The sequence below is a fragment of the Beta vulgaris genome, chromosome 4 (genome assembly GCF_026745355.1).
Source record: "Beta vulgaris subsp. vulgaris cultivar EL10 chromosome 4, EL10.2, whole genome shotgun sequence".
NCBI lineage: Eukaryota > Viridiplantae > Streptophyta > Magnoliopsida > Caryophyllales > Amaranthaceae > Beta > Beta vulgaris.
Genome location: NC_079205.1, coordinates 57967459 through 57994554, shown reverse-complemented (window position 1 = coordinate 57994554; position 27096 = coordinate 57967459). Strand labels below are relative to the sequence as shown.

The following is a 27096-nucleotide window of genomic DNA, read 5'->3' as shown; positions in this document are numbered from 1 at the left end:
AGCATTTGCAACTCACTCAAGGCAGCACCATACACTGGAGCACGATTCGTGACAATAAAAAAGCCTAGCAAATTGTCGTTGGCCCATACTAAGACTTGCCCCCTATGGCACATACCTAGCTCTAACCAGAAGTGATTGATACAAAGAAACGACGGACGACGAAAATGTTGCAAAAAATTGGTTAGGAACGGAACGCCTTGTCTGATGGAATTATGTTGTGAGAGATCTTATTTGATGTGAGGGGAGTCGTACAAGATATACTGACTGTCACATTTTGGTGCATATGTTCCTTCTATGAGGGAAGATATAGTAACTGCAAAATGACGCAAATCACCTAAGCGGCATCTATTGTATTACGGAACGATTTTGTTAAGACATTATTTCTTGTTTTTGTAGGCCAAAATATCAACAACGTTAAAATATGTTCATCAAATCTTCTGAGACAGTCCTGCTCAAGCAAGAACTGAGATCTCGACAAACTGCAAGAGCTGGCCATTTTTGGTGGGGGAATAAAATCTATATAATCTGTATATCAAGTTTCTGCCAGTAACTAGGGCAAATTACTAAAACATTCGTGTTTTATGTACACATAGATGGTTAACGACACATTGACATCAATAGTGTAATATTTCACCATTCATTCCATTCATTTAAAAAATCATTCCACATAGAAGTTGCAATTGAGTCTCGTTGCAACATACCCATATGCTCCTTTGAAGGAGATCCTGACTGCATATCAGGCAGATCATCAAATTCTGGAGCCTCTTCTTCCAGTATCTTTTCTTCAACACTTGAAAATAGCCAATCATTGCAATCTTCTTGTCGGATAAAATTATGAACGACACAAGCAGCAATGACAATATCTCTTTGAACTTGAAATGCATACTGAGGAGCAAGTTTCAGAATAGGAAATCTTTCTTTCAAAACATAAAAAGTTCTCAAAATGGCATGTCTTAGGGTTGAATGCCGGTGATTAAAGAGCTCTTGCACATCTCTAGGTAGACATTTAGCACCTTTGAATTCATGCATGGAGTACCGGACTCCTTGAAATGGAGCAATGAATCCTTCCATATTCAAGTAACTTGTATCAATAAGATAATATTTACCTGCAGTAAATACTCTTCAGTTAAATAAGGTAAAGGGCAATGTTAGCAAGTAGTAGTCAAGTAAATAAGAGAACCACCTTCAGCAATATGAGGAAAATTCTGATCTGGATCATCAAGAACGGCTTTCAGTACACGAGAATCTGAAGCAGAACCTTCCCATCCTGGATATATAAATATAAACTGCAGATCAAAAGTGCAAGCCGCCAAAACATTCTGTGACAGAGAACCTTTCTTGTTACGGAATCGAGATTGATCTTTTGCGGGCACATTTGCAGGAATGTGCATGCCATCGATTACCCCGATGCAATCCTGAGGTGGAAATAGAAGGGTTCAATGAAGCATCAGAAAATGCACTTAAATTCTATAGGAACTGAGACTTCAATATTTCATAAAGGGTAATTCGTCAGCCTTTTCAATAGGTCACTTTGTGACTACAACATTTTCAAATAAAAGTAAACTACAACTTTTCAACAATATACATTTATTTTTGCTCCCTATTGCCGATCTTCATGAAATATTTATGAGGCCAAAACAATAATTTTGGACCAAATCACCACAACGACTACAAATTCAATATTTACATCATAATATCATTTTAGGCAAAAGAAAAATCTACTGAAATCTGACATGAGATAGCAATAACAAGTTATTTACAACCTTTTAAAAAAAAAAAGGCTGTTCAAAGTTTAGTAATTGTCAAAAACGTACCTTGAAATATGGAAAGAGTCGTTTGCTACCAAGGATATGTAGGGGTGTGTTGACTGGTGGTGCTTGTAGGAACTCACGGGACAATGACTTGATGGCCTTCAAAACGTTATTGAAATGCCGGCTGATGGTCTCTCCGGAATGCTGAAACCTGTCTTGTATAACTCGATTACGCTCATTATGTCCAATAATATTCAAGAATATTCCCAGTTGCTCTTCAATTGACACCCCAGCTGTATCACGAAGCATGCCTCTTTGTCGGAAAATGCCACATAACTTGTGGAAAACATGTCTATCCATCCTAAGCATTTCACGACATGCATGTTCTGGCCCCTCCATTAATTCAGTCATGTAGTTAGGTCGATTAGAAGAAAGACTATGGCGAGGCTGCTTATTTATATTATTATAAGAATAGTATCCAACAGCAGCAGCAACTAGTTCCATCTCATCCAGTTCTATATCAAAGTCCTCCATGCCTGCTGACGTATCTGAAGACATTGCATAGCAGAAACAAAATAGATATTTTGTAACAAAAGGGAAATGAAGCTTACTCCAACTAGCAATTTATCATTTCAATACTTCATATACACAATTTCATCTCTCTTTAAAGCATTTCCATAAAAGGAAAAAAGGTATTCACATTCAATGTTCCATACACACCCCTGACAGAAGTTCAATCATATCACTGGACTTCATGTAAAAACTTTTTCTCAGGCAGAAGTCAAAGGTTAGTACTTAGAAAACCCTAAAAAGAAAAGGCCTTGATCAGGACTTGACAACCAGAGATTCCATATTTCACTCCACTATTGACAAAAGAGCTCACCTAGTAAAATAAAAATTATTCCTTATAAGAGGATTCCCAAAACCATATAGGCCCTATAATTTGTATATGAGCATATGAAAAGAAGTAATCAATTTTATAACACAGATATGATTTTGCACTTTCCCTGCAACCACATTAATCTTCTCTCACTTCTAAGAGCTATAAAAGTCTCTCGTGCACTTGAATTCTCAAATAAGTCCAACGCAAGAAAATAGAGGCACTGATCAACCCCTTGCATTTCATCCAATACTTTGATGCATTTGCTTATAGAAAATCGTTCTTCGTTCTTCATCAGCGCAGCAGCTCTCATTTTAGAAGCAGCTGCGATTTCTAGCATGGCGTCAACTATGGCATCACCTGTTGCCTTGCGACTTCTTTTTTGACGTCCTGAACTTGTTGGGGCTGCAGAATGACGCTTGTTATGCCCATCAACCATATTCATCTCCTCTCCAGAGCCAGATGATGCATCCTCATCCACTGAGTTTATTGGCGCAGTAGGATGAAGAGACATCCTTAAAGCCCTACACACGTCAACAACTGTCTACACCCCATCACAAGGATAAAGTCCACAATTATTTCAAATAACCATCATATATTATAGCAAATAAATTGTATCCTAAGGTCAAAATATACAAATTAAAAAGAAAGCAGGTACCAAGACAAAAGAAAATGAACTTTAAAGTTGACCACTATATAGCCACTAAAACGGTGTTTTCAGCAGCTACATAAAGGAAAAATGATTCTTTACCTGCCCCTACATCAGCCCGTTCCAAACCTCAGAAAGAGGGAGAGAGCAGACAGAAGAAGACAGGAGATAGTGTGAGTTCAGCAAGACAGAATCTAGCTTAGAAATTTGCTTCTAGAGCGGCATACCATATACGAAAAGTCAGCATGATAAGCTATCTTTAAAGCCCCCATAAGCTACTTCATTGTACCGATTGCCAATCAAACAGCAGTATATTGCTAAGGGCAACTTAAATTATTTTTTGTTTGAGGGGTAGGGGGGATGTGTTAAGGCCTTAAGGGGCTAATGAAGATGAATTCGGGTATTACCAGAAAAGAACATGTAACTTATTCAAGGGGAGAGGGATGAGAGGGACCTGGCAGGTCACTACTGCCCTCACAATGTGGTTAATAGTTCCCCCTCTTTACAGTTTACAAAATCAATACATCTTGCCATCTATAACAACTTCAATTCACCTCCAGTCTCTTTATTTTTTCTTCTATTAGCCCCTTAATACATCATCCCCAATGCAAGGTATTTGATAACAGGCAAGGATCCAAGACTTTTGATTCTTTTGCAAAATCTCAAAGTATCACTCCTCGCTGCAGAAAACTTCAATTCTGCATTTGTACATTGACCGAATATGTTCTGATTTCTCACAGGGACTAGTGTCCAATCAATCTTGTCGCCGGCTATTTTCACTCCTCTACCATATTCATTTATTCATTCCTTGGAAGCTAGGCTTCTACGCACCCACCCCCCCCCCCGGCAAGTTGGACTCGTTGTAGTGAAACAAGTCCTAACTTGGGCGCCAAGAAGTGATGATGTGCTGCTGAGAGGGGCTTAATTAGAACATCCGCAGACAGCAGATCCTGGTTTCGGGTTATAGCCCGGAAGGCCGAACCCCGGGGCACCTGCCGCAAGGAGAGGAGGCTCCTCGCCAACCCACCTATAGCCCAAAAAACCTCACACGACACTTCTGTTTCCACTTTCATTTCCTAAAGCTGATCTATACTACATTGTATTCCAAAGGCAGATCAAAGCTCCCAGATACGTAGTACGCAAACTGTTAGCATGGCAGTTAATAAATTTTTTTTATAGGTCTTCAGCCCTCATCGACTTTCTAAACTCCTCCAAAACAACCAAGATTTTCTTGTGAATACTTATTTTACATGGTTAACGGTAAAAGTATCTGCAACCTTGCTTCTACTCGCAAGTCTTGCCTTGGTCCCAAGATGAATAACAACTATGTTACCCACACTCTTCATATTACCTGAAGTACCTCCTTCAAATCCTAGACATTCCGACATTGATATGGACACTTTATTTTTGGCCAAAAACTTGAAAAAATTTAATGAAATAGCCAAGATGGACCATTGGACGCATACCCCTGGATGATATGTATGTGACTTGTGAGTCCCAGTAACATAGAATCACAAAGTAACAAAAAATGCAAGCGAAGCCAATTAAGGTGCATGAGGATTCAATTTTGCCTCGAATATTTGGTTCATAAAAGTAAAATTTTTTATTTTTGTCTTCTATGATTTATATAGTACACAAAATTATAAGTACACAGCAGTGTTACCTAATTCGCTAATCCCTCCGCGAACTGTGAATTGAGATAAGCGAATCATGGTAGGTTTTGGTTTATTTTGGCTCATTTTGGGCGAATTGCGAATTCAAAAGGCGAATTGGATAGCGTATTAGGTAACAATGGTACAGAGATGCACATATTTTAACCCCTAAATTCATAATATACAACAAAGTTAGTACTTCGCACTTCGCAATGGTAAGTGCTCCTTCTTAAGTCCTTGAGGTCATAGGACGAAACCTCACTAGGGCCTCTTTGGGTTGCGATACCCTTATCCTTTCAACAAAGAGCCTAACATGATATGTTGGATTTGTTGACTCTAGGAGATATGTGAGGCCAGTAAGATTCCCCCAAAAAAATAACATTCACATCCAACATTTGTAATCCCCCTGGCAAAGAAGCACTACAAGAAGACATTCGAAAGGCAAAATGACAACAAACTACTAGTTTATCAAAGCAACAAGTGGAAATTGAAACCCTGATCAGGACACTTAAGCCATCCAAGGACCACCATCAAGGTATTTTCAATGAACTTGACAGCAAACTCACCATTGTCAACCTCCTTTATCAAACTGTTAAATCATGGGCCTCCACTACTTACGTTATGACAATTACCATACTAACATAACGCCCCTCGATTCATGTTATAATTACACAACAAGCACTAAAATCAAGCTACATATATAAACAACAGATTCTTGAACACAATATACCATGTAAAACAATAGTATCCAAATTGTACCACAATTTAGAGTTTGGGGGAAATCACAAGCCAAAATATAAATAACAAGAAAATACCCATTTGAAAAAATATACATGAAAGTTAAGTTTCCCCCCTAAATTTTCACTCTAATTTAAGTTCTCCAACAAGATACATTGTCAATTTTCATCTTTGACGCACTGAATTACAGAACTAAATCTTCAATTCCCAAAAACTTACATGTAAAAATGATAAATGATCCTAAGAAATACCCACTAATAATTTTTGCAATATAACAAAGCACTAGCAGATTATAATTCTGGGAATCTTGAATTAGATATAATCAATATGAAGGAGTAAAAGAAGAAGATTAACGATATCACAGATAAGAGAGAGAGAGAGAGAGTTAATAAAGATTACCAAGAAAAGCGTGATCAGATAGCAGTTTAGGCAGCAGTAAGCAGAAGAGAGAGTTCGCACTTCGCAGGGAAGATAAATGGCTGCTTAATCAATTATTAATTCATCCTAATTTGGGAAAAGAGGGATAAACAGGAAACGGGAATAAGGGTTTAAGCGCCCCTAATTGTATATTTGGCTTATAGTGAGCACTTCCGAGTTCCGAGATATGTTAGATTGGGTCAGGTTCGTGTCGAGTTAAGTATAATGGGTTACAAATTTTGTAACCGTAATCTGACCTATTTAACTAAATGAGGTAGATCATTTAGTATAATTTGACCTACTTCGATATATAGGATTATAGGTTAAATTGACATATTAACTTTATCTTATTAAAAAATTAATTTACATTCTGCGTTTGTTCTGTATGAAAATTTTGGCTTACATTTAAGATTGGAAACATACTTTCCTAGTTATTAATTTATTTTTATTTTCTAAAAGTAATATGAGAGCACATCAATGTTGTTCCTATCTAAAACAACAAACTGATAATAATGATGTTTGAATGCCTGAACTTCTATTCGTCGTCTCAAAATTACTTAAAATCGTCTAAAAAAAGTTGAAATTAATTTTATCTTTTTCTTTCTATTTCCTTAAACCATCACCCCCACCACCATCCATCTCCTGCCACCTCACTCCACCAGCATCCACCTCCTGCCACCAGTGAGAACCACCGCAACACAACAACCCTTTCCCACCATCCACTTTCTTAAATACAAACCACCGCAGCACAACAATCATTTCCCCACCATTATCCACCTTCTTCAACAAAATCACCACCCAACCGCAGCACCACTCCTCAACCACCACCGGCACGAGAGCAAAAAAATAGTCTAATAAAAAATTGAGCTAAAAGTTTCTAAACCAATTCAAATAGAATAGAATTGAATGAAAATGATAAAAAATAGTCTCCCGTTGTTCCTCAGTAGCTCAGTGGTAGAGTGGTCGGCTGTTAGCTGATTGGTCGTAGGTTCGAATCCTACTTGGGGAGATTGGATTCATTCTTCATTTTTTAATTCAGAATGAAATGAAGGGGCTTGCTTTGACCGTTATGAGTAGGTACGTGGGTAGCCTGATAAGTCATATTTATATATAGTTTTTAGTTGCATTTTAGAGCATTTAATTTCATATTTAGGTTCATTATTGCATTATGTTCTTAAGTTATGATTTTCTACTCCTATTCGGTATGTTTTCTTGTTTTTGATGAATTTCAGGCATTGAAGACGTATTTGGAGTATGATTAGCTAAGCTTGAGGATTACGAGCACTTGGAAAGAAGCTACAATGCATAAGGATCGTATGGATATGTCATAATACGAGTTTGAGCGAAAACGAAGCGGAAAATCATTAGAAGAAATGTGAAAAAGAGTCATGTCTAGTCTTCTGATCATAACTTTTGATGTGCTCCTTAAAATCGAGTAATTCCAGCATATTTGGAAACTAGACTTGAAGAGCTTTCCCACGATAGGTGGCACGCCCTGAGGAGACTTATAGTCAATGAGTTATGTCTTTCGGAAGATTGCACTGTTTCTGCTGGAATCTGCCACGCGTGCGCGCGGATCACTAATCCGCCTATTAAAGATTTAATTAAGACTTTCCTTATCTTGTAAATTACTTTCCAAGTCATAATAGGTGATTGAATATTATTTAGATTAGTTTTTCATTCTTTTTCTCTCTCCTCCCCTTCACGTTATTCTTTTGGTTTTTAGTTTTAGTTTCTTCTCCTCTTTTTCTCTCTAGTTTTTAGTTGTAAACCCTAGTTTTTATTCTTCTTCATTAATTCATGAGTTTCTTTAGTTTGTTTCCTTGATTTCTTTGATTATGTTTTTCTTTGTAGATTTAGATTTCATTATTTATTTCATGATAGATTAGTTTTTATTTCTAGGGTTTGGGAATCCATGTTTATATAATATGATTTGATTGATATTTATTCATGGTTTGATTAGTTATTGATTTCTCTAATTGATTAGTGTTTTATTGTTAATCTTGCAATCTGATCAATTGTCTGATTAAATATTGCTAATATCGAGTCATAGATCGAGAGATAGTACTCTTTAGAGGCTTACCTACAATTAGCAAATCTGATTATGTTGAGCGACCGTACTAGCATATGTTGATTTGAGAGCGTTCGTCAATGCCTGACCAAGGATTAACCTGTGCTCTAGATATCTAATTGATTGAACTATTGATGATATTTTGATAGATTATAGTTATAAACATGGTGAACCATTACCCTAGATCCTTTTTAGTTTGATTTTCGTAGTTTGATTAGTTTAGAACTTTAATTCAAATATCTGTGATTTGTTTAGTTTCTCTATACCTTATAAGCTAGATAAAACGAACATCTCTCTGTGGATTCGACCCTACCTACCCTACTACATTGTTAGAAGGTTTTGCAGGAATTATTTTTGACGGGTGTACGACAACCTATCAAATTTTGGCGCTGTTGCCTGGGAGACGGTATAGTTTTTTTTTAGTTTTTATTGTTGGTGAAATTAAACTGTGTATATATTTTTTTCTTTCTCTTTGTAAAAAGTTTTTTTTTGTTTTCCTCTCTGTTTTAGTGTTTTGTTATGGAGTCGTATAATTATAGTTCAGATGGGGATGTTTTTTCTAATTATCAAGGGCAGTATGATTATTCTCTTCTCCTCGTAATACGTGAATCCCTGCGGCCCAACTTCTCTAGCTAGACCTGGTCATTGGTCGAGGCGGCCCCAGCACGTGAATGGCGGGTCGTGTCGGCCAATCCTGAAATTTCTAGATTTTGTCCACGGCCCAACCCAGATTCGCGGGCCGGGATCGTGCCTCCTCCGGGCCTGACCCGTGTTTTATGTTGTTCTTTGAATTTTTGACAATTTTAGGCTAAAAACAAAGGAAATGAGCATTCGGCCTGCGGGCCATCTAGGCGGGCTCGTGCTGGTGCGGGCTTGAAATAAAAATTCTTGACCGTGATAGGCCCGCGACCCACGTAGCGGACAAAGGGCTGGGTGCCCACCTCTATCTCTGGTCCTTATTTTCTCTCTCCTCCTCGAGAAACCCTGTGACCCCACACCACCTCCCTTTTTCCACCAAGAGACAACCAGCTGCCGACATTCCGGCGCCTGGTGGCTTGAAATCGAAATTTTTTTGTAATTTGGTGATGGGAAACGTTCGGGTCATGGGAGGAATGGTCTGGCCCAACGTTCCCCCACATCGCCAAGTATTAAAAAAAATTAAATCACGGGGTGGGTAGTTCAGGAGGTGGGTGGTGGCAGGTGGGAAAAAGAGAAGGGGTAGAATAATCTACCTCGGACGAATTTAAGTAATTTTGGAGCGACGATTAACAATCCCCTTGAATGCTGGTAGGCCCACTGTAAAGCAAAGGATTGATTCTCCTTTAACGGCAACAACCTGCATGGATTCACAAATTAACCTTGGGGGTTTTCGAGAAAACTCACTCGGATGCTTACATCAGATAATGATCTTAAAAAGTATGGAGCTTGTGAATTTTGAAAGTGTTCAGCTAGGACTAAACATGCCTTACATGGAAGCGTGATAAGGATATTTATAATCGAGGCCACAAAATAAGAGGCATAGAGAAAGAGGTGGTAGCTCACTAGAGTACCACCCTGGATTTAGGGTTTTGTCCAAGGTTTAAATTTTCATCCCAACAATATGTTTGAGATTCTCTTGTGGCAATCAGCCTTTTTGATCTGTTGTCTTATGGGTTGTTTAGCCTTGTACCCAACGATCGTTAGGTAGTACGAAGTGAACTATTGATTTCCATGCGATAATTCCTCATTTGTTATCTTCGCATTCGTGTTCGAATGAAAGCTAATTGCCCCTTTCAAATTCCTTCAAAGAAATTTTAAATAATTATACACAATGATTCCTATAATAACAAGAACTAATGGATAATGGATATGCATATATAGTTTTCAAATCAACCGTGAGAAAATCGGGAAAAGTTGGGGACACTTTTTTGCATAATTGATCTTTGCTAAATATAAGCCTCTAATAAAATGATTAATCCTAAATTGAAGTGCTCTTACTAAATACTATACTTCTACTAGAACTTTTTCATACTCGGTAAATAAATATAGGCTCATATCATCATATATTCGTATGTGCTCCATCACTACATGCATTTGTGATCCATGAAAAATTACAAAGTCCCTTCAAGAATTAGCAAATGTTTGTAATATATTAATCTTTTATCTTATATCTTATATCCATCCTTTCATTGGCGGATACATAGGGATACAATGGCTACAATGCATACAGATGTACCCCCATTAATTCAGAAACTACAATAGAATTTACACATGTAAACTTTTCTCAAACTTTTCTAAATCCGCCACGGCATCCTTTTCAACGAGTAAACTCATTTTACCAGAAATGGTCCATTTGTCCAACCATTGCTTTTCTTTAATTGATTTGTTAACACGTTGATAGGCATTAATCTAAGTTATGATTTTAAAGAATTAAGACAGCTAATTCAAAACCATCCTATTTTATGTGACAAAACATTTTTAGAATAATATGTACTGTCATTGTTTTCAAGACACAAAAAGGGTGTGAATGTTCCCACTGCTGGTTGAATAACAAACAGGATCATACAATTCAAACCACAAAATCTGACCAATATTCTGTTCACAATTTGGTACTCCATTCACTATTGTTTTGTGAATCCTGTCACATAATACACAGTTTTAACTTTTAAGTCTCTCCCTATGTCAACAAATCAGCTAAATAAGACTTAAGATCAGTCTTCTTTTGCATGATACTCCTATATTACTCACCTTGAAGTATATCTAATACTATATTAGTGTATTATCTTTGTAACCTACATAACCAAAGAAGGAGATAATATAATGTCTTGTTCACAACGATCACAAAAAAATATTCTTGGAACTTCTTCATTGTTTGGAATTCTAACACACCGTGTATGCTGCCACACTTCACATATATCACAGGCAACCATCCTCTCGCCGTCGTCTTCTTTAGTGCCACAGGCACAATCTATGCATCCATAACCTTGATTATGGGAGTAATTCTTGAGTTCATACCTATTCCATCCTTGCATCAATGAACCATTTCCGTTCTCGTTTCTACTCCCATCACCGATGAATCCTGCTTCAAGAATGATATCCTTTGCTTCTTCAATCACCCCACAAACAAAATCTGTTTCATTTGCATTGACATTCACAATTGATTGAATCACCAATCCTTTCAGTCCCCAATACATGTCTTTGAACCATTTTTCAACCTCTCTTTTCAACTCTTCTATAGTTATGTTTCCTTTTACTTTAACATGTTCATAAGGCTCCATGATTTGCTTGTCTTTCAACTGCAAAGTACAAAACAGATCAACTAGTTCATCCCCAATGCTAAATTTGTTCCCAAGTGGAAGATTTTGATGATAATTAAAATCTTTAGTAAGGTGTTTAGTGTCAAGAATCACCCTGCTAGCTATTAAAATGGTGCTACCTTGCCCTGATATAGGTTTTTTCTCTCTTAATGTGGATTTGTAGAGGTACAAAATATCCTTAGCTAGTTGAGCTCGAGTGACCGGGATCATGTTAGACTTTGATTCACTCATCATTAGACCATGATCATGGCTAAGTGAAATATCTTCCAAACAATATTCAAGCACTTTAGTTACAGGATTTAAGCTACGACGAACAAGGTATTTTCCTACAACATGATTTCCAAGTGATTTAAGCACGAAATCCAGCAGCCCCGTATCACCAATGTATGCCCTAGCAGCATCCCGGACTTCTTGTCTTGACACCCATTTGGGATCGGCCCTCTTCAAAGACTCAACTATGACCCGTGTGGCCATTTCAACTCGTTTAGGGGACCATCTACAAGAAGTTTCTAGAAGTATTCCAGGGTTGAACAACTCGGAAGGGACAGTCTCTTTTGGGAGACGGGACCTGAGCTCTAGCATGAAGTGGAAAAGATCACTCAAAGTGATTAAGGAATGCTCAGACAAGGCTTGGTATCTTGAGAATATGATCGGTAGGTAATTGTCTGAGGGGCTTAAATGGTGGAAAAGAAGGCATAAAGGAATATTTTGTAAAGCTTGAATGGATTTTTGGTACATAGACTCTGTGACTCCAAAGCTTCCACGCCCAAATTTGTAGTCCCACCGCGAAAACCAGGGACCTCCATATGCTAGTCCATGAAGTAGTCTTAACTCCATGCCTTTCTTCTGGGAGATGTCAGTCACGCTCACTTTCCTACACCAAAAGAATGAGTTCCATATCATCTGTTAATTCTTCTAAGTGTAAAGTTGTGTAAAAGTCTAAAAAGAGAACATTTATCCAACGAACAAGATCAAGGAATTGGCTTAGGACACACACCAAGTATTACCAAATTTTCCCGCTCCCACCTGTTCACTGGAGTACTGCTCTCTGTGTAGCCATAGTGATTTGATACAAAAATCAAAACAAGGTTGAAGAAGAATGATTTACCTTGCACGTAAAGTAGTGCAGATGCGATCCCAAAAATCCATAATTTGGTGACCATTCAAGTCTGAACCCATTTCAAGGCCATTAACACAGAGCAGATGCCCAAAGCCATTGCAGTGGAACACTCCATGCAAAGTGTGTCCCTCAAGTTCGACCAAGCTGCTGGACTTACTAGCACCGCAACTTGCAGCTAAAATTGTACCATCAGCACAGCAGTTGTTACCTTGGCAGCTCAAACATGTTGAGGCCATTGCTGCTGTTTCCTTGGAGGGCACTACAAAGTGATACTTCATGTTGCTGATCATATGCTGTCCCCAACCTGTTACACTCAACGGTTGCATTACATACCACATTTTAATTAGCCCACAAACCAAAACATCTTCTAAACTTCTAACAAATAGTTGTATATAAACTTGGTTACTGAACATGGTAGCTCTGTAAGCATAGGTTAGGTCAAGTTAAAAGGGTTTTAATTTGAAACTCGAGAGGGCCTTTAATGGACAGGATGAGGCCATATTTATCGATCAATAATTAAATAAGAGAAGATATAGTTTAGTTTGTATATGTGATCATGTTTGTCTCTGGCATCTCCTACATTCATATTACTGTATAAGGTCTATCTGTTATCAACTTGCATGGTACAGCCCAGTTTGGGGATTAACAGGGTAGCCTACTATTAACTAGACTTACTGTTAAACCCGCACCAACTTACCCAATGACCTGGTCTAATTCCGTAATTAGATAGTTGACACAAAGCACCTAAATACAATCCACAAGTTTAGACTTTAGAGTCCCGATACTCACCTATGTAGCGACAATGTCTGCAATAGCGATAGATTGAACCTTCAATTGGCTCCTCTATAACAAATAGAAAAACGCGGTGATGAGGCTTATGGCGATGAACTTCTAGCTGAAACGACCAGCTTACCATACCATTGTTACTAAGATTACTTTCCATGTGGCCAAATTCAAGTAATGCTCTCACGTTCTTCCAAAACGGTCCATCAAACTGAGCTGGATAACCCGGTTCACAGAAAGACTTGAACCGAAAAACCCGCTGATCAGCAGATGATCTTTTCCTCCTCTTATTGCAGCTGTGCAAGTACTCTAACTGTGACATTTCAATAGCCCTAGAAGAAAAATGAATGAACAATGATGCCGAGTTGAGGAGAGAGAGAGAGTGTAAGAGTGAGAGCTATATACCGAGAATGCTGCTTGATCACACAGTAAGTGCCTTCAAATAAAATTGGAGAAGATTACAATGAAATTAGCCACCTCAGTCTTCACTCTCTGCATGAACCTATACAAAAAATATTAGTCCCATGCAAACTTGTCGCAACAACGTTTGTAACAGCTGCTATAACAAGGTTAAATAAATACGGACATGCTTTTGGTCCACAGACCAAAATGGCAGTATAAAATATTTCCTACTCCGTTAAATTTTGTGGTAAGATGAGGATGCTCTTATGTGAGCTTACATAAGAGGAAATAAACAAGTAAATGCAACATTCCTTTGCCAACTACCACTTTCTGGGTAAGAAAATCTATAATACAATGTAGAAATAACAGAATTATATTTGATGATCTAATGTTGACTTATTAATAAGAGTGACACTGCAAGAACATGTTTCAACAAAATACCAATAATCGTACTTTTCATTAAATCAATAATATAGTTCAACTTCAAGTATGGTTTCATCATCATATAGATTACATTTTTGGACCCAGAAAGGCTAATTCTAATCTTCAATTTTGGCATTAGAATTTGAAAATATTACATTTGCTGAACTACAGCCTTTGAACTGAAATTTGAGCAAACAAAACTGCAGAAAATTACAACACAATATGCTGGCACCCCAAATTTCTAGCCCAAATTCTCACTTTTTGGGATCAGAAGAGCCCTCAGCAAATGGATGTCGGAGCGAGCCTCCTTGGCAAATGGGCTTTTCTCACTGTGGCGCATCTCCTCCCTGCTGCTACTTATTGGGCTCTTCTTAAGTTCCTCAGAAGAACAATTCACCAACAAAAAAAAAAAGATGTATCACAAAGATTCCGGACTCATAGACGGTCTGAGTTTAGAAGGCATCTGCATAGGGGTGTGACCAAACTTCTTTTTAAGGAAAGAGTCTTTTGGTGTGATGGACATCTTGTTCAATGAATCATTAAACTCGTCGAGATAATCGTTTTCTTCAAAGCCTTCTACTATATCTGCATCTCCGGATGCTGCTCCATTCATATCTGGATAGAACACATCAACATCCTCATCACTGCTGCCTTCATCTTCTTCATATAATTTTTGAACCATAGACCAATATACAAAATTTGGGCGAAGGAAGCTGCACAAACAAAGATTTTTATCAGATGAAAATTATTCAGACATGACACAGGACATAATCATACAAGTGTGAAGATTAGGATAGCCATACATCAAATTCTCAGCGCATAAAAAAGAGCAAGGGAGGAGGAAGGGAGAAAGAGGAAGAAGAAGAAAGGGTGGGGGAATCTGTACGGCGCGGGGGGGAGGGGAAGGGAGGAAGGGAGAAGAGGGGAGGGGCGCAGCTGGTCGGGGTGGGCTGCAGGGTGGGGTGGGGGGCTGGTGGTAGTGGTGGCTACATGGTGGTTATGGAGTAAGAAGTAAAGGGAGAAAGGAAAAAAAGACCTTATAAATGCGGACGACGCAAAGTAAATATAGGAGGCAAATTCCATGGCAATTTTTGAAAAATTAGGACCTTCCCCCCCCCCCCCCCCCCCCCCGCCCCCACAAAAAAAAAAAAAGACTCAAACGGGCAGTAAAAATAAAAGTTCTTTGATTATTGAATTATAGCTAAACACACTTGACTGGTGAGAAAGAATTGCCTACTTATTTTAGATTGAAGGAGCATAATATTACGTATAGGTGTGTTAATGAATCTGGCTTGTTCGTGATCGGCTTGGTCAAAACTCGGCTTGTGGTGGCTTGGTTCGGATTCGGACTAGGCTCAACACTATAACGAGCCGAGTTGTGCGAGCTAGCTCGGCTCGAAAGCTTGTGAAGAGACTTTACTTTTATATAGGAAAATAGTATATTTATATGGGTAATGTTATATGTAGCCCTGAGGGCTACATATAAGCATTAAATACATTTCTTTAAATGGAAAGAGTTTAAGAATTCAAGACAAAATTTCACATCAACTGAGGTCATAAATGCTTGATTCAATATTTTATTTCCATTTTAAGCACCTTATACATAGCCCTTACTTATACATAGCCCTAAGGGCTATGTATATTTATTTTCCTATTTATATATATGCATAAATATATTAACCTAGATATCACACAATAAGAAGCTAATAGTTTCATTGTCCAAAAGAAAACCTTTAAATCTCAAATATTGAAAAAGGAAAAACAAAGAGAACATGTAAAAACTAAGGGTGATAAAGAGCCAAGCCTGTTCGTGAACAGTTCAAGCTCGGGTCGTTTAAATTCGGTCAAAGCTCGACTCGAACAAACTTGGCTCGTTAAGCTTCAAGCTGAGCCGATCTCAAATATACTTAAACGAACACAAGCCAAGCAGACCATTGTTCGAGCTCAGCTCGACCGATAGGCAGCACTAATTACGTATATCGACTCCTACTAAGAGCACCACTCATGACAAAAGCTACTATTATTCGTTAGTGACCAACTACTTGGCGAATCATCACCAATACATAGTAACTAAATTGGACAACAATATCATGCGCACAGCTCAGACATCAAACATAAGATACCAGATAAATGAACTCTTTTATGGATAACTTGTAAGATGCTGTAGAAATGTTTTTAAAAAAAACCTGTCACTTTTCTTCAATAAGCATGGGTCAAACGGGAAGAACATGTCAAGCCTCTCAATCCCACCAAAAGCTCTAGAATATTCAGACTCCAGCACATCCTTGAAAATGGGAGTCCCACCATGAAGTAAATTAGCCGATTTTGCTTGCTGTACAAATTCTTCAACAATTGATGGCAAACAAACCTGTAATTGATATAAGAGAACAAATCATAAACATTAAAATGGTCCATCAACTATCAGAGGAAAAATAATGCAGACAATACAAGTTTCTAGGAAGTGGTTAACCTTAAATGGCTCCAGATGATTCACAAAGATTTGTCTCAAGGGCATAGCAGAAATTTGTGATTTCAGACGAGGAATGTCGATAATAGATTTCATTCGGAAACAAAGAACATACATAATGGCCTGCAGAATATGAAATTAGAAACAGATCCTTCCAAATTGCCCAATTTTTGTTTAAACAGTACTCAAATAGCAAAATCACAATAATAGACAATTTTAAAATTTGTGTTTAGACAACATTAAGGAAACATTTGGTTCAAATAATTGAAAGGAGACAGTATGAGAACGAGAATACCACGGATATAAATTTAAAAACATCCATTACTTTATTTTAGGTTGTTTGGTTCTATAAGCATGAATTAAGAAGATATTATTACATTGCTACAGCGGGTGGTGGATATGAGAGTCAAGGGGTTAATGACGATGAGAAAGCTTTGGTATAAGGTTTCATAACCAAGTTCCTCAGCCAAACAACATTTCCACCATTAATACTATCACATCCTTCCATTATGTTCCAAAATTTTCAACCAAATACCCTCTAACACAAATTGCTAGTAGAAAACCGCCATTGCTATCTATATCAATTTCAGATTTATAAAGGAAATAGAAGGCACGAGAATGCAGTATTCAAAAGTTCCTTCATACGTAAGCGGATTTCGTCCCCTTCACGCCCAAAAAAATAAAAAACTCACAGCAGCAATGTTTTCCTCTCTATCCTAAATGTTGTTCATCCAGCCTTATTGCAACTGTTTTACCTTCAGCTATAGCCAGACTTTTATGCCCCCTCACAAGTCCATCATACCCCTGCTGTAGCCTGTATATACCAAATTTGAAATTCCACCCACGACACTAATTCCATTCAAGGAGAGCACAAATTTTGATGATGCCAGACATATTGGTTATGTGATGAAATATATTTTTCATTCTTTTATGTAGCTTTAAAGAATGTCACAGAGGCTTTGAATCTCAAGGTTGATCATTTGGGAAAGGAGAGGCAATGAAGATAAGCTTGGGGAAAAAACTAAAAATGGCTCATTAGACTTCTTGGACTGATTTATGTTGTCTCGTTAGACTTCTTTGACTGAATTTATGTCGTCCGGTAATAGAAGATCACATAGAACATCAAGTCGGGAGGCGATCATACAAGCAAAGGGTGGCGCAAATTCATCGCTTGATTGGCAGAGAAACAACCGACTCTTGATCATCCACATGGCAGAACTCAAATAGAAGAGAAAAAGCAGTCGACCAAGTGAGAGTAGCGATGTAGAAAAATGGACATGTATCTTGTTGCTCTCACCATTCACTGTCATGCAGCTTTCAAAAGAGGGGTTAAAAGAAGGGAGAGGAGGGGGGAGGGGAAATGGGAATTTAACACTGCCCATTCTTGTTTCCAATGATGTACAGATTGTACACTTGGATAGTTGGGTGTGCAGAGGTTTAGACTGTTGCCCCAAATTAAACAACCTCTACACACTTTTTTTGCTTTGTATGGGAAATTGAACACTTCATTTCTGTTTTTCAATGTACACCTGGAGAATTGGAGATGCAGAACTTGAAACTGTTACACCCAATTGAGCAACCTCCTATCTTATTATAAAGAATAGAACATTAATGGCACACTTTTTTGAGCTCCAATATCCAGAAAACAGTGGAATTTATAACCTATCTCCTATAACCTCCAACAGATCCATAGCAGACAAGGAATTTTATTTCATTCAAGGGCATAACTGATATCCATGTCCTTACATTTTCCTCATATTCGCTCCAAACAACAGGGGACCCATGTATTACTACTTGAATGAAGTATATGCTTTAATGACAAATGCATGTGAAATGGACTTGCAACTAAATGGTTGGCAGCATATAACCACTTCCTTAATGTAAGGGGTTCAAATCCATGTGCGCGCCTTACTGCCTTTTTTGGAATCTACTCCTCACATATTCCCTCTTTTTTTTGTATTATTAAAATCTAGAGATATGTTTAGTGAACATTCAACTTTGCATGGCCCACTTATATTGTACTTTCTTCAAGCTTTTTCTGCATTGAATTGTAGAAGTAGGTAATTTTATGTATCGCATTGTTTTGAATACTTGTCATACAAGTGCATAACCTATTTGAAATCTTGAATCTGCCACTGGCTCCAAACCTTCCATTCTGGTAGTATTGCATTGCTGCGGTAATTTCTGCAGCTTTATGTTCTATAACTATGTGATAACATGTCAATTAGGCAGATACGGCCATAGCAAACTGTTCCCACCAGATTAAACGTTTGTTCACTTTTTCAGGATAAATCCTCCAAACAATATTTCAAGCTACTTCAACTTATTACATAACATAAGAATGTACAGCTAAGTATCACCAAAACCAAAAAAATATGAAGTTGCTAGGGAGGGAGTGTATTACCTGACATCCGGCGTAGAACAATCTATGAGCTGTTGGATTTAAATTGCCATTTTCGAGTCCATCATAATCTGAGCACCACTTGGCAACTCTGAAAGTTTACAACCATTAAAAGTTGATTTAATCCTCAAAATTATCTCCATACACATCAAAATAAAACTGAATTGAAAGTAATTGCACTAAGTAGGAACCAATTACCTTCCCAAAATGTTCACCACGAGAGACGTTGACAGGAACCTCCCACGAGACATGAAACTAGCTAAATAAGCAACAGCACTCATCCTACACAAAACCAACAAGAGGCTCATTTCACAACCACTTAAAACGAAGGGAAACACATAGAGAGAAGCAACATAAGAAACACAAAAGCAGGTCAACAATGCATAAAATGACTAGGTAACCAAAAGTTAATGTGTCAAGGAATAGCTGAACCCCCATATATAACTCCTCGTTGAATATCTTCAATTACGAATTTCTCATCTTATGATTTCATAAACTCGTCCAGGCTATGAAAGCCTAGAAAATGCTTAATCAAGGAAATTTGAGCTAATACCTGTCTTCTGTTCTACTCCAATTTCTACTGTCTAGTTTCTCCCCTCACCCCCAATAAATCTCTCACATTCTCTACCAGTCTCACCCACATTAATCTTCATATACATTGCTAGAGGAAATAACTCTGATACAAAAGTTAACAGAAATTTTGATTTCAAGAAGGAAATATATCTTCAACATTCTTTTGGTTCGTGAAAATCAATATACTCAATGGACAAGCTTTACCTAATTTCTGTAAGTTTCACTCAGAAATAATCATTTCGAAATTCACATGACAAATATCACTCTCAAATAGATGTCAATTCAACCCCCCCCCCCCCTCCCCGAGATTTTGTCCGAGAATCAAAGGACATGTTCAAGAAACCTCTACAGTTCTCCCCAACTAATATCAAAAGAAAAATAATTAAAGAATCACAACATATCATGTATCATACAGTTGACATACACTTTCACCTGGTGAGAGACGGGGGGCCCTGCAGCAGCCTAAATGCATAATATATCAACCAAAGGGAGGAGTGCATTTAATAGAAGATACAGAGGTTCATGGGGGTGCTTTTTAAAGGAGGTGGCTGGTGGGGTGAGGCGGTATTACTACTGTTGTTTAAACATTTTCAATAAAGAAGTCCGGTCTAGTGGTAGAGTCAGAAATAATTGAAAAAAAATAAGAGTCCATACCTTCAATGAAAATGTCATTCTAACCTCCGTTTCTAAATAAGTGCAACATAGAAAAGTAGCACACATACCAAGGCATCTAGATAGAAAGTTTGGGACCACACTTAAAAAAAGAGAAAGTAGGCAACTTAATTAAATAAAACACTAAACTAATTACCCAACAACTTTATACACCCACCACCTCCCACCTGCCATCCACCACAGCAACGCCACCGCTGAACATCACCATAACCACCACCATCGGAAAATATTTTCCCCACTCCCCCTCCCCCTCGGAAAACACCCCCACTTTCCCTCCTCCACACTGTCCACCAGAAAATACCCCATTTTCCCTTGCCCACTCTCGAAACCAACAGCCTTCCCTCGAAACTACCCCCAAAACCAACAACCCGAAAAATTGGAGTTGCAGTTGAAGGAAATCGATGTCCCCGACCCAACCCAACCCAACGTCGGCAACAAATCCACATCACCTTGCCTGATTACTCGTAAGTTGCCAAAATATCACACGAGTAACAAATCCAGCAACGGAATCCATAATCGTGATGGCTTCTTCATCTAAGCAAGAGTTCGTCCCCCAATATCACACTCATCTCAATCGATTTTCTCGCTCTCAACTTCTAAGACGTGAGAATTGCATCTCGCATCAGTGAAGAGAGGGGGTGGAGATTTAGGTTTTTATAGGGTTAATTTTATCGAGAATTATATCTTTTTAGGTTTTTTTAGAGCCGGTACTAGTGGCATGGTGGTGTCGGGATATTGGTGGTGTCAGATTGGTGATGGTGCTGGGTTGGTGGCGGTGCTTTTGGTGGTATCCAGGTTGGTGGTGGTGCAAGGTTGTTGGTTGAGTTGGGAAGGAGGAGGTTGGGTTGTTGAGTTGAGGAGAGAGACACGAGGGTGAGGGTGGCTTTAGTTGACGAGAGAGGGGTTGCAAGGGTTAACTAATTAACGTGGTTTACTGTTTAGGTTCAATCTAGATAGATGATAAATTAATTAACTTGTTGAGGGAATCAAGTAATGGCATTTCTGTAAAAAAAAAAGGAAAAAACTTTCATGTCGAGCTATGTTGCATTTATTATGATATTTCCTAAAATGGAAAATACAGCACTTATTTAGAAACGGAGGAAATATTGAAGTGGGACAGTAAAATATGGAAAAGTGTCACAATAAGAAACGGGTGAAGAAAGTACCATACAGTGGACATACAATTTTACCTGGTAAGTGGGGGGAAGCTGCTGGAAATGAACATATTAACAAGAAACTCAGCATATCTTATGCCAGAATTTTCAGGATCCAGAGAACAGGCATAAAAGATCACAAACTGCAAGAAGTTGAAACATAGGTTACTGGAAAGGCACTAGAGTCAAAACAAACATCACAACTTCATACTGATAATTAAGTAACAAGAGTAAGCACATTCAACTTGCTCCTTCGATGTGTCTCCGGGTCATAATTAGTATGAGCCAGAGGAAACAAACAAATGATATGATTAACAAAATTATGAAACAAACAAATGATATGATAAACAAAATTAAAAACTTCACAATGGCTTAAATTTTCCTTTTCATCAATGGCACAGTAAGTACTACAGTACTCTAATCCAGCAATAAATGCGAAAATCTAAAAATTAATTATAAAATATTCCATGGAGGTAACATAAGATAAGGTGCAATATTATTTGCAACCCTTAATTTTAAACCTTTATATTATGTCGCCTTATATCTCTATATTTTCTAGCGGACAGAGCATCATAAAGCATAAAAGATTTCGCTAATATAGTAATAGCGCGGACTGTTTATACTATTTAGTTTTTACATAGGAGTATTGATAAAAAAAAGATCATGGCTTTGATATGAGTTGATTATTTCAAATTTGAGTGTTCATAATCAATCGATTTCCTTCCAAGAGTTTGGAGCTTAATAAGAAGTACAAAGTTGTTTTACTGTTCCTTCTATTTGGATTAATGGGCTAGTTAAGGGTTCTTTCGCTAAGAACTCACCTTCTTTGTAAATTGCAATATATACTACTTTAGGTAATTTATATTAATCGCAACAATCGCCTTTTGGTAATAAAAGCTAACCAAATGGACTAAAATGCCCTTCCAATGAATAACTAAAACTCTCATTAGTTACCCACCCACGTGCACTTTTGTCCTATCTCACCATCTTTTTCATTTCCTTAAAAAGTGAGCCAACCCCATATGTTCGGTTTAATAAAGAACAAAGGAAGTACATAATAGTAACTTGATAATAACTACATCACGACAAATATTAATAAGCAAAAACAAGAATAACATTTAAATCTCAAATCATTTTACAGAAACATTTTTCTTATAGCAAACAAGATAATTTACTTTTGCTGAACACTCACATAAAAATTATTTTGAGGGCATTGCAATCACAATACAGCTCGATTTTATGCACTAGGTCATGTATTTAAAGTTAAAACAGACTAATATGGCCTAAGTTACCTGTGCAAATTTGGACTTATAAGCGTTCAAAACTGTTATCTCAAATGACTGGAGGAGAGATTCAAATACCTAATCACATAAAAAATGAGTTAGAAATAAAAGGCAGCCATATACACGAGTAGGTAGGTGATGATTATTTGGCAAAAATCCAGAAAGTACCTCAACAAAGCGCCCATTCTCTTTGCAAAAGTTTAGATGCTCAAAAGTAACAACCATAAGGCTGTCCAATTTTTCTAATTTGTCAGATACATATTTTTTCCAGAGACGCCGCTGACCCGAGGTTTCTCTGACAAACTGAAAAGTCCAAAGTTAGCATGACATTGATAGATGCTAAATTATGGAACTTTGGGAAGGAGGAGAGTGAAGTTTATGCAATAATAACTCTTCACCATTCCCATACTTAATGAGTTTCTTTGACTGAATATACTATAGTAACTAAGAACCAAAAGAAGTCCAAAAATGCACAATTGAAAACTCATGTATGACATATCCAACATACCTCACCTCCATCATCATCATCATCCTCATCTAGTATCTGCTCATCTTCTAACTCCAGCTCAAAGATGCCTTTATGAGGGTTCTCCTCTAGAATATCATCCCATCCAATCTCCACCTACAAGAAGCACATATGTTAGCTATGTCATTTTAAAATGTCAAAAGGTTAAGCACTTAAAAGTTAAGAAAATACAAATAAGAAACCATTGATAATGCTTATAGGAAGGTCGTGGGTAATGGAAATGTGTTGTCACTACAACAACATGTTAATTAGAGCATACTCACATCAAAATCTATCAGCATGTCTATGACAGACATGATAAGCGTTTTACTGCCAACAAGCTCCCCAATTGCACCGCTTTCCAACTTGAACATGTTTTCCACAAACATCACCACCGCCTACAAGACAAAACACATCACACATTGACAACTAAACATTTTAAAGAGCCTGTGAAGAAAACATGCAGTATCATAGCATCCCACCTACTGCAGAGGAAATCAATACAATTTTTCTGGACTGCATATAGACAAAAGAAGAAAGGACAAGGGAGGGAGACAGACAACAATCTTCTCATCAAAAAATCATCCCTTCTTCCCCTATCTTTCTGCCAGCGTCATGGCAAGAGCCGCAGCGAGGGCCTGAGCAGCTTCAAACTATGCGAAGTATTTCATGGAAAAAATAACACTACATAATTTTATTATTCTGGGCAATGATTTTCACCCAAAATTGACAATCATCAATAAAACCTCTCTATTATAAAATACAGTATTTGCATCATAATCTGTAGAGTTTGGGTGACCACCTACAACAATAACATACAAATAACGACAGCTGACAAACTGGGAAGAATGGTCGTGAAACAAAAGCATATGACATGCATTTGCAGCAGAAACGGCTGAATTACAAGCCCTTTTTCTCCGTTGTCTATCAGCAATCTGCTGCAACCCCTATCCCAGCCTGACCCCCCATTTACAAGCATTGATCAGATCAAATATAAAAATGGAAAAATACACTGGGCATCTACAAGTCTACATGATAATAAACTATATGAACTATGACTGACAAATTATAAAAATCTGAATAAAAGACACCATCAGATCAGAAATGTTCCCTATTCCTGTTGTCTTTCACCCTCTATTCTATTTCAGTACTTAAAAGAACTCACAAATGCGTCAAACAAAAGAGTAGAGACAAGTATTTTTGCACACACATCGTCACCAAATATGGCAAAACATCACTTCCAAACTGAGAAGCATAATTCTACTACACTTACAGGTTCTTGCAAATTTTGATGAACTCTTGGCAGTCTCTGGAGCACAATGGGCAACAATCTTGATGGGGCAAGTGGAACCAGGCCAGCAATATATTCCAGGGTAGAATGGACTCTAACCAAAACACGGTCCTTCCTTGCAATGCCATATGGCGACTTCAGTGATTCTACAAATCTCCTTGGCGGTATGAAGTTGCATACAAGCATATCCAAGCATAGATCAACATGTTTACCATTTGAGGCAGCCTGCAGCATGTGAAGTGAGACAAGAGTAACAAGGCCTCACAAAACCATGGTCCAAATCAGATCACGTACCAGGGATATAATTAGTTCCATCAAAGCATCCATGACATCAGGACCATAGCTCCACATGTTCATGCTAAAGATCTGTACCAACGCATAACTCATTATCGTGTAGTTACATTTAAAAAATATACTTCGGAACCAACAGGTTTTAGCAGATAAATTAAATGTTTCAATGCCTGAATAACAAAGCATGTGAATTGCAAAGCTCAAGGGGTTCAAGGCAATATAATGGCACCGGCTAAGATGCTTTCTCTCTCTCCCATAATGTCATGCTATGCATTCATAAAACTTTCAACGAACATATGCTGCAGCCCACACATATTATAGCCATAATTTTGTGCCAATCTCTATTTAAAATAATGACAAGGAACGGAAAATATTTACACTTCTCCATATGAGAAGTTTAATGGGACCTAACAGATATGCACAGAAAATAACAGCTATCAATCAGATACAATTCAAGCCAATAGCCAATGCAAAATACTAGGAAGAGCGACAAGTATACAGGCAAATACTGGCTAAGAGACACGAGGGTACATATGAGAGTTTGAGACATGTACTCTTAGGAGAGAAAGGAGGGGACAAAAATCATAATATGTGATATATATTGAACGCAGTAAATCAAAAGGATAAGGTAATCCAAACAGAATCTTTCTTACAGTGTCTAGAAGACTCCGATGGTGCACATTGTCTATGCATGAAACTGCTCCAGATATAGCCTTCAAACTTGTCTGCAGGGCAATGAGATATGCTTTTTAGGCAAATTCGAATATAAAAACTCTAAACCAAGAACAACATCCAAAAAAGTCAAAGCTTACCACAAGCAGAGCTACTTCATCAGGCTTGAGATGATCATTGTAATGTAATAACCCAATGAGTTCACTGTAAATACCATTGTCATCCTACAAGGTGCATATCAAACTCATAATCAATAACAAAAGTAATCATAAACATCAATAATTTACACCAAAATTATGTTACTCATACACAGGTCAGTATCCAGTCTCTCGTACGAACGCATATCCAATGGTCAGAGACTTGTTGAAGAAAGAGATTCAGTAAAGATTCGACCATTTTGAAGCCAAAATAATAAGAAGCCAAATTGCATACCATAATAAAGCGACGCCGCCTTTGAAGCACAACACCCATATCAAATACCCAGTAAGGGCAGAGGCATCTATAAGAAAGAAAAGAAAAAAAAAAAAAAAATTCCCAATATACCGCCTCTACGCCCATTTAATAACCCAAAGATTCCAACAGCTCAATCAGTTCAAAGAAATTAACTAGTTATAATGATCATGTTCACGTACAAGGCAGCTTACCCCAGACATTCATATCAGCAAGCACAAGGAATATCTAAGCTATAAGATAGACTTAATTTCGTCTTTTAACATCGATAGCGAAACGTACCAATGTTGCTCAGAATGAACGAAAAACTAACCAAACTAACTACCATGGACAACTAACACACTCCTTAACTGACTTACTTAAAGCACTATGTTGCTAAATTAAGCATAATCAACACTATTCTCACTTCTCAGCAAGACAAAACAATTCATCACTATTCTCAACATGAAAAAATCACAACAAACAAAAACCTTCAAAACATATGCTGAAATCACTAACTCCGAAAATTCAAAACTTTCACTCAATTCTCAAAATTCAAACACAAACAATATCACTAACCTAAAATCAAAAACCATATATTATACAACAAAACAAATAACACGAACAATCGACGAACATGACAAAATCAAACCTAAAAAAAAGTACGAAAAAGGAATTGGAAAGTAATTATACCGTTGAAGCGGATTTAAGAGCGTCACGAACATGAGAAACTAAATCAGAATCGCTAAAAGTAACATCTTCCATTAGATGATACTGTTCCTCCCTCGTATAGTTACTTGGCTCGACTTCCATTGCCATTTTCTCTCTCCTCTACAATTCGACGGTGGAATTCGCCGGAAAATTGATCGGCAAAAACAGCGGCGGTTGATGTTTGGAGAGAGAATTTGGAAAACCCTACGCGTAAGTGGAAGAAATAGGTTGAGGGTTTTAAAAGGAAAAAATAGAAATAAACAAGTGTCCTCTTTATATATGGTTGACCGACATTATCGGAAATTTCGTTTTAGATTTGTTATAGGAGATCCACACTATTTGGCTTTTTTATCTCTTTCTTTCGTGAGTGAATTAGTTAGTGAGTTAGTTCATTATAAACTCGCATAGGAGTGTTAATCAAAGTGGGGATTATACATTAGGGTGCACAATGTTTATCGTATACTT

The 27096-nt window shown here is 37.6% G+C and overlaps 3 protein-coding genes and 1 non-coding gene across 8 annotated transcripts; 1 reads left to right on the top strand and 3 right to left on the bottom strand.

Annotated features, from left to right (window-relative positions):
* Window positions 1-510: 510 nt before the first annotated feature.
* LOC104890504 (uncharacterized) lies at window positions 511-6258 on the bottom strand. Of its 4 annotated transcripts, none has more exons than XM_010676013.4 (4): window positions 6070-6258; window positions 1815-2299; window positions 1184-1415; window positions 511-1106 (listed from the first exon to the last, which is right to left on the bottom strand). In XM_010676013.4, exons 2-4 carry the CDS (start codon window positions 2283-2285, stop codon window positions 631-633), a joined length of 1179 nt encoding a protein of 392 aa, XP_010674315.2. In that variant the 5' UTR covers window positions 2286-2299; window positions 6070-6258; the 3' UTR covers window positions 511-630. The 4 variants fall into 4 exon arrangements, with proteins under 4 accessions (XP_010674315.2, XP_048499403.1, XP_048499404.1 ...); XM_048643446.2 differs by having other exon boundaries at window positions 1815-3175; window positions 6070-6257; XM_048643447.2 differs by having other exon boundaries at window positions 1815-3171; window positions 6070-6257.
* A 766-nt stretch (window positions 6259-7024) lies between these two features.
* On the top strand, window positions 7025-7096 carry TRNAN-GUU (transfer RNA asparagine (anticodon GUU)). Its single transcript has one exon. It is a non-coding gene; the product is annotated as a tRNA-Asn (tRNA).
* Window positions 7097-10677: 3581 nt separating this feature from the next.
* On the bottom strand, window positions 10678-14065 carry LOC104890506 (PHD finger protein MALE STERILITY 1). 2 transcript variants are annotated; one of them, XM_048643444.1, is made up of 5 exons: window positions 13763-14065; window positions 13493-13689; window positions 13364-13417; window positions 12563-12878; window positions 10678-12328 (listed from the first exon to the last, which is right to left on the bottom strand). In XM_048643444.1, exons 2-5 carry the CDS (start codon window positions 13677-13679, stop codon window positions 10930-10932), a joined length of 1956 nt encoding a protein of 651 aa, XP_048499401.1. In that variant the 5' UTR covers window positions 13680-13689; window positions 13763-14065; the 3' UTR covers window positions 10678-10929. The 2 variants fall into 2 exon arrangements, with proteins under 2 accessions (XP_048499401.1, XP_010674317.2); XM_010676015.3 differs by having other exon boundaries at window positions 13364-13689.
* A 121-nt stretch (window positions 14066-14186) lies between these two features.
* Window positions 14187-26884, bottom strand: LOC104890507 (RNA polymerase I-specific transcription initiation factor rrn3). The gene is made up of 15 exons (XM_010676016.3): window positions 26614-26884; window positions 25632-25715; window positions 25473-25544; window positions 24823-24894; window positions 24511-24753; window positions 23522-23635; window positions 23241-23354; window positions 22901-23035; window positions 22742-22810; window positions 21486-21592; window positions 19249-19332; window positions 19054-19141; window positions 16653-16772; window positions 16369-16550; window positions 14187-14895 (listed from the first exon to the last, which is right to left on the bottom strand). The coding sequence occupies exons 1-15, from the start codon at window positions 26737-26739 to the stop codon at window positions 14601-14603; spliced, it is 1905 nt and encodes a 634-aa protein (XP_010674318.2). The 5' UTR covers window positions 26740-26884; the 3' UTR covers window positions 14187-14600.
* Between the last annotated feature and the right edge of the window lie 212 nt (window positions 26885-27096).

Bases quoted from the DNA above. Each gene is read 5' to 3' on its own strand.
- LOC104890506 (XM_010676015.3), bottom strand. From the start codon at position 13,679: ATGTCACAGTTAGAGTACTTGCACAGCTGCAATAAGAGGAGGAAAAGA. The intron at 12,879-13,363 runs GTGAGTATCGGG...TGAGTGTAACAG, and splicing joins CAGACATTGTCGCTACATAG to GTTGGGGACAGCATATGATC. The intron at 12,329-12,562 runs GTAAATCATTCT...CTTTTGGTGTAG, and splicing joins TGCACTACTTTACGTGCAAG to GAAAGTGAGCGTGACTGACA.
- LOC104890507 (XM_010676016.3), bottom strand. From the start codon at position 26,739: ATGGCAATGGAAGTCGAGCCAAGTAACTATACGAGGGAGGAACAGTAT. The intron at 19,142-19,248 runs GTAATTGGTTCC...GTAAACTTTCAG, and splicing joins GTGGTGAACATTTTGGGAAG to AGTTGCCAAGTGGTGCTCAG. The intron at 16,551-16,652 runs GTTAACCACTTC...TATCAATTACAG, and splicing joins ATCATCTGGAGCCATTTAAG to GTTTGTTTGCCATCAATTGT.
- LOC104890504 (XM_048643446.2), bottom strand. From the start codon at position 2,309: ATGTCTTCAGATACGTCAGCAGGCATGGAGGACTTTGATATAGAACTG. The intron at 1,416-1,814 runs GTACGTTTTTGA...TTTCCACCTCAG, and splicing joins GACTCTTTCCATATTTCAAG to GATTGCATCGGGGTAATCGA. The intron at 1,107-1,183 runs GTGGTTCTCTTA...TATTTACTGCAG, and splicing joins TTTTCCTCATATTGCTGAAG to GTAAATATTATCTTATTGAT.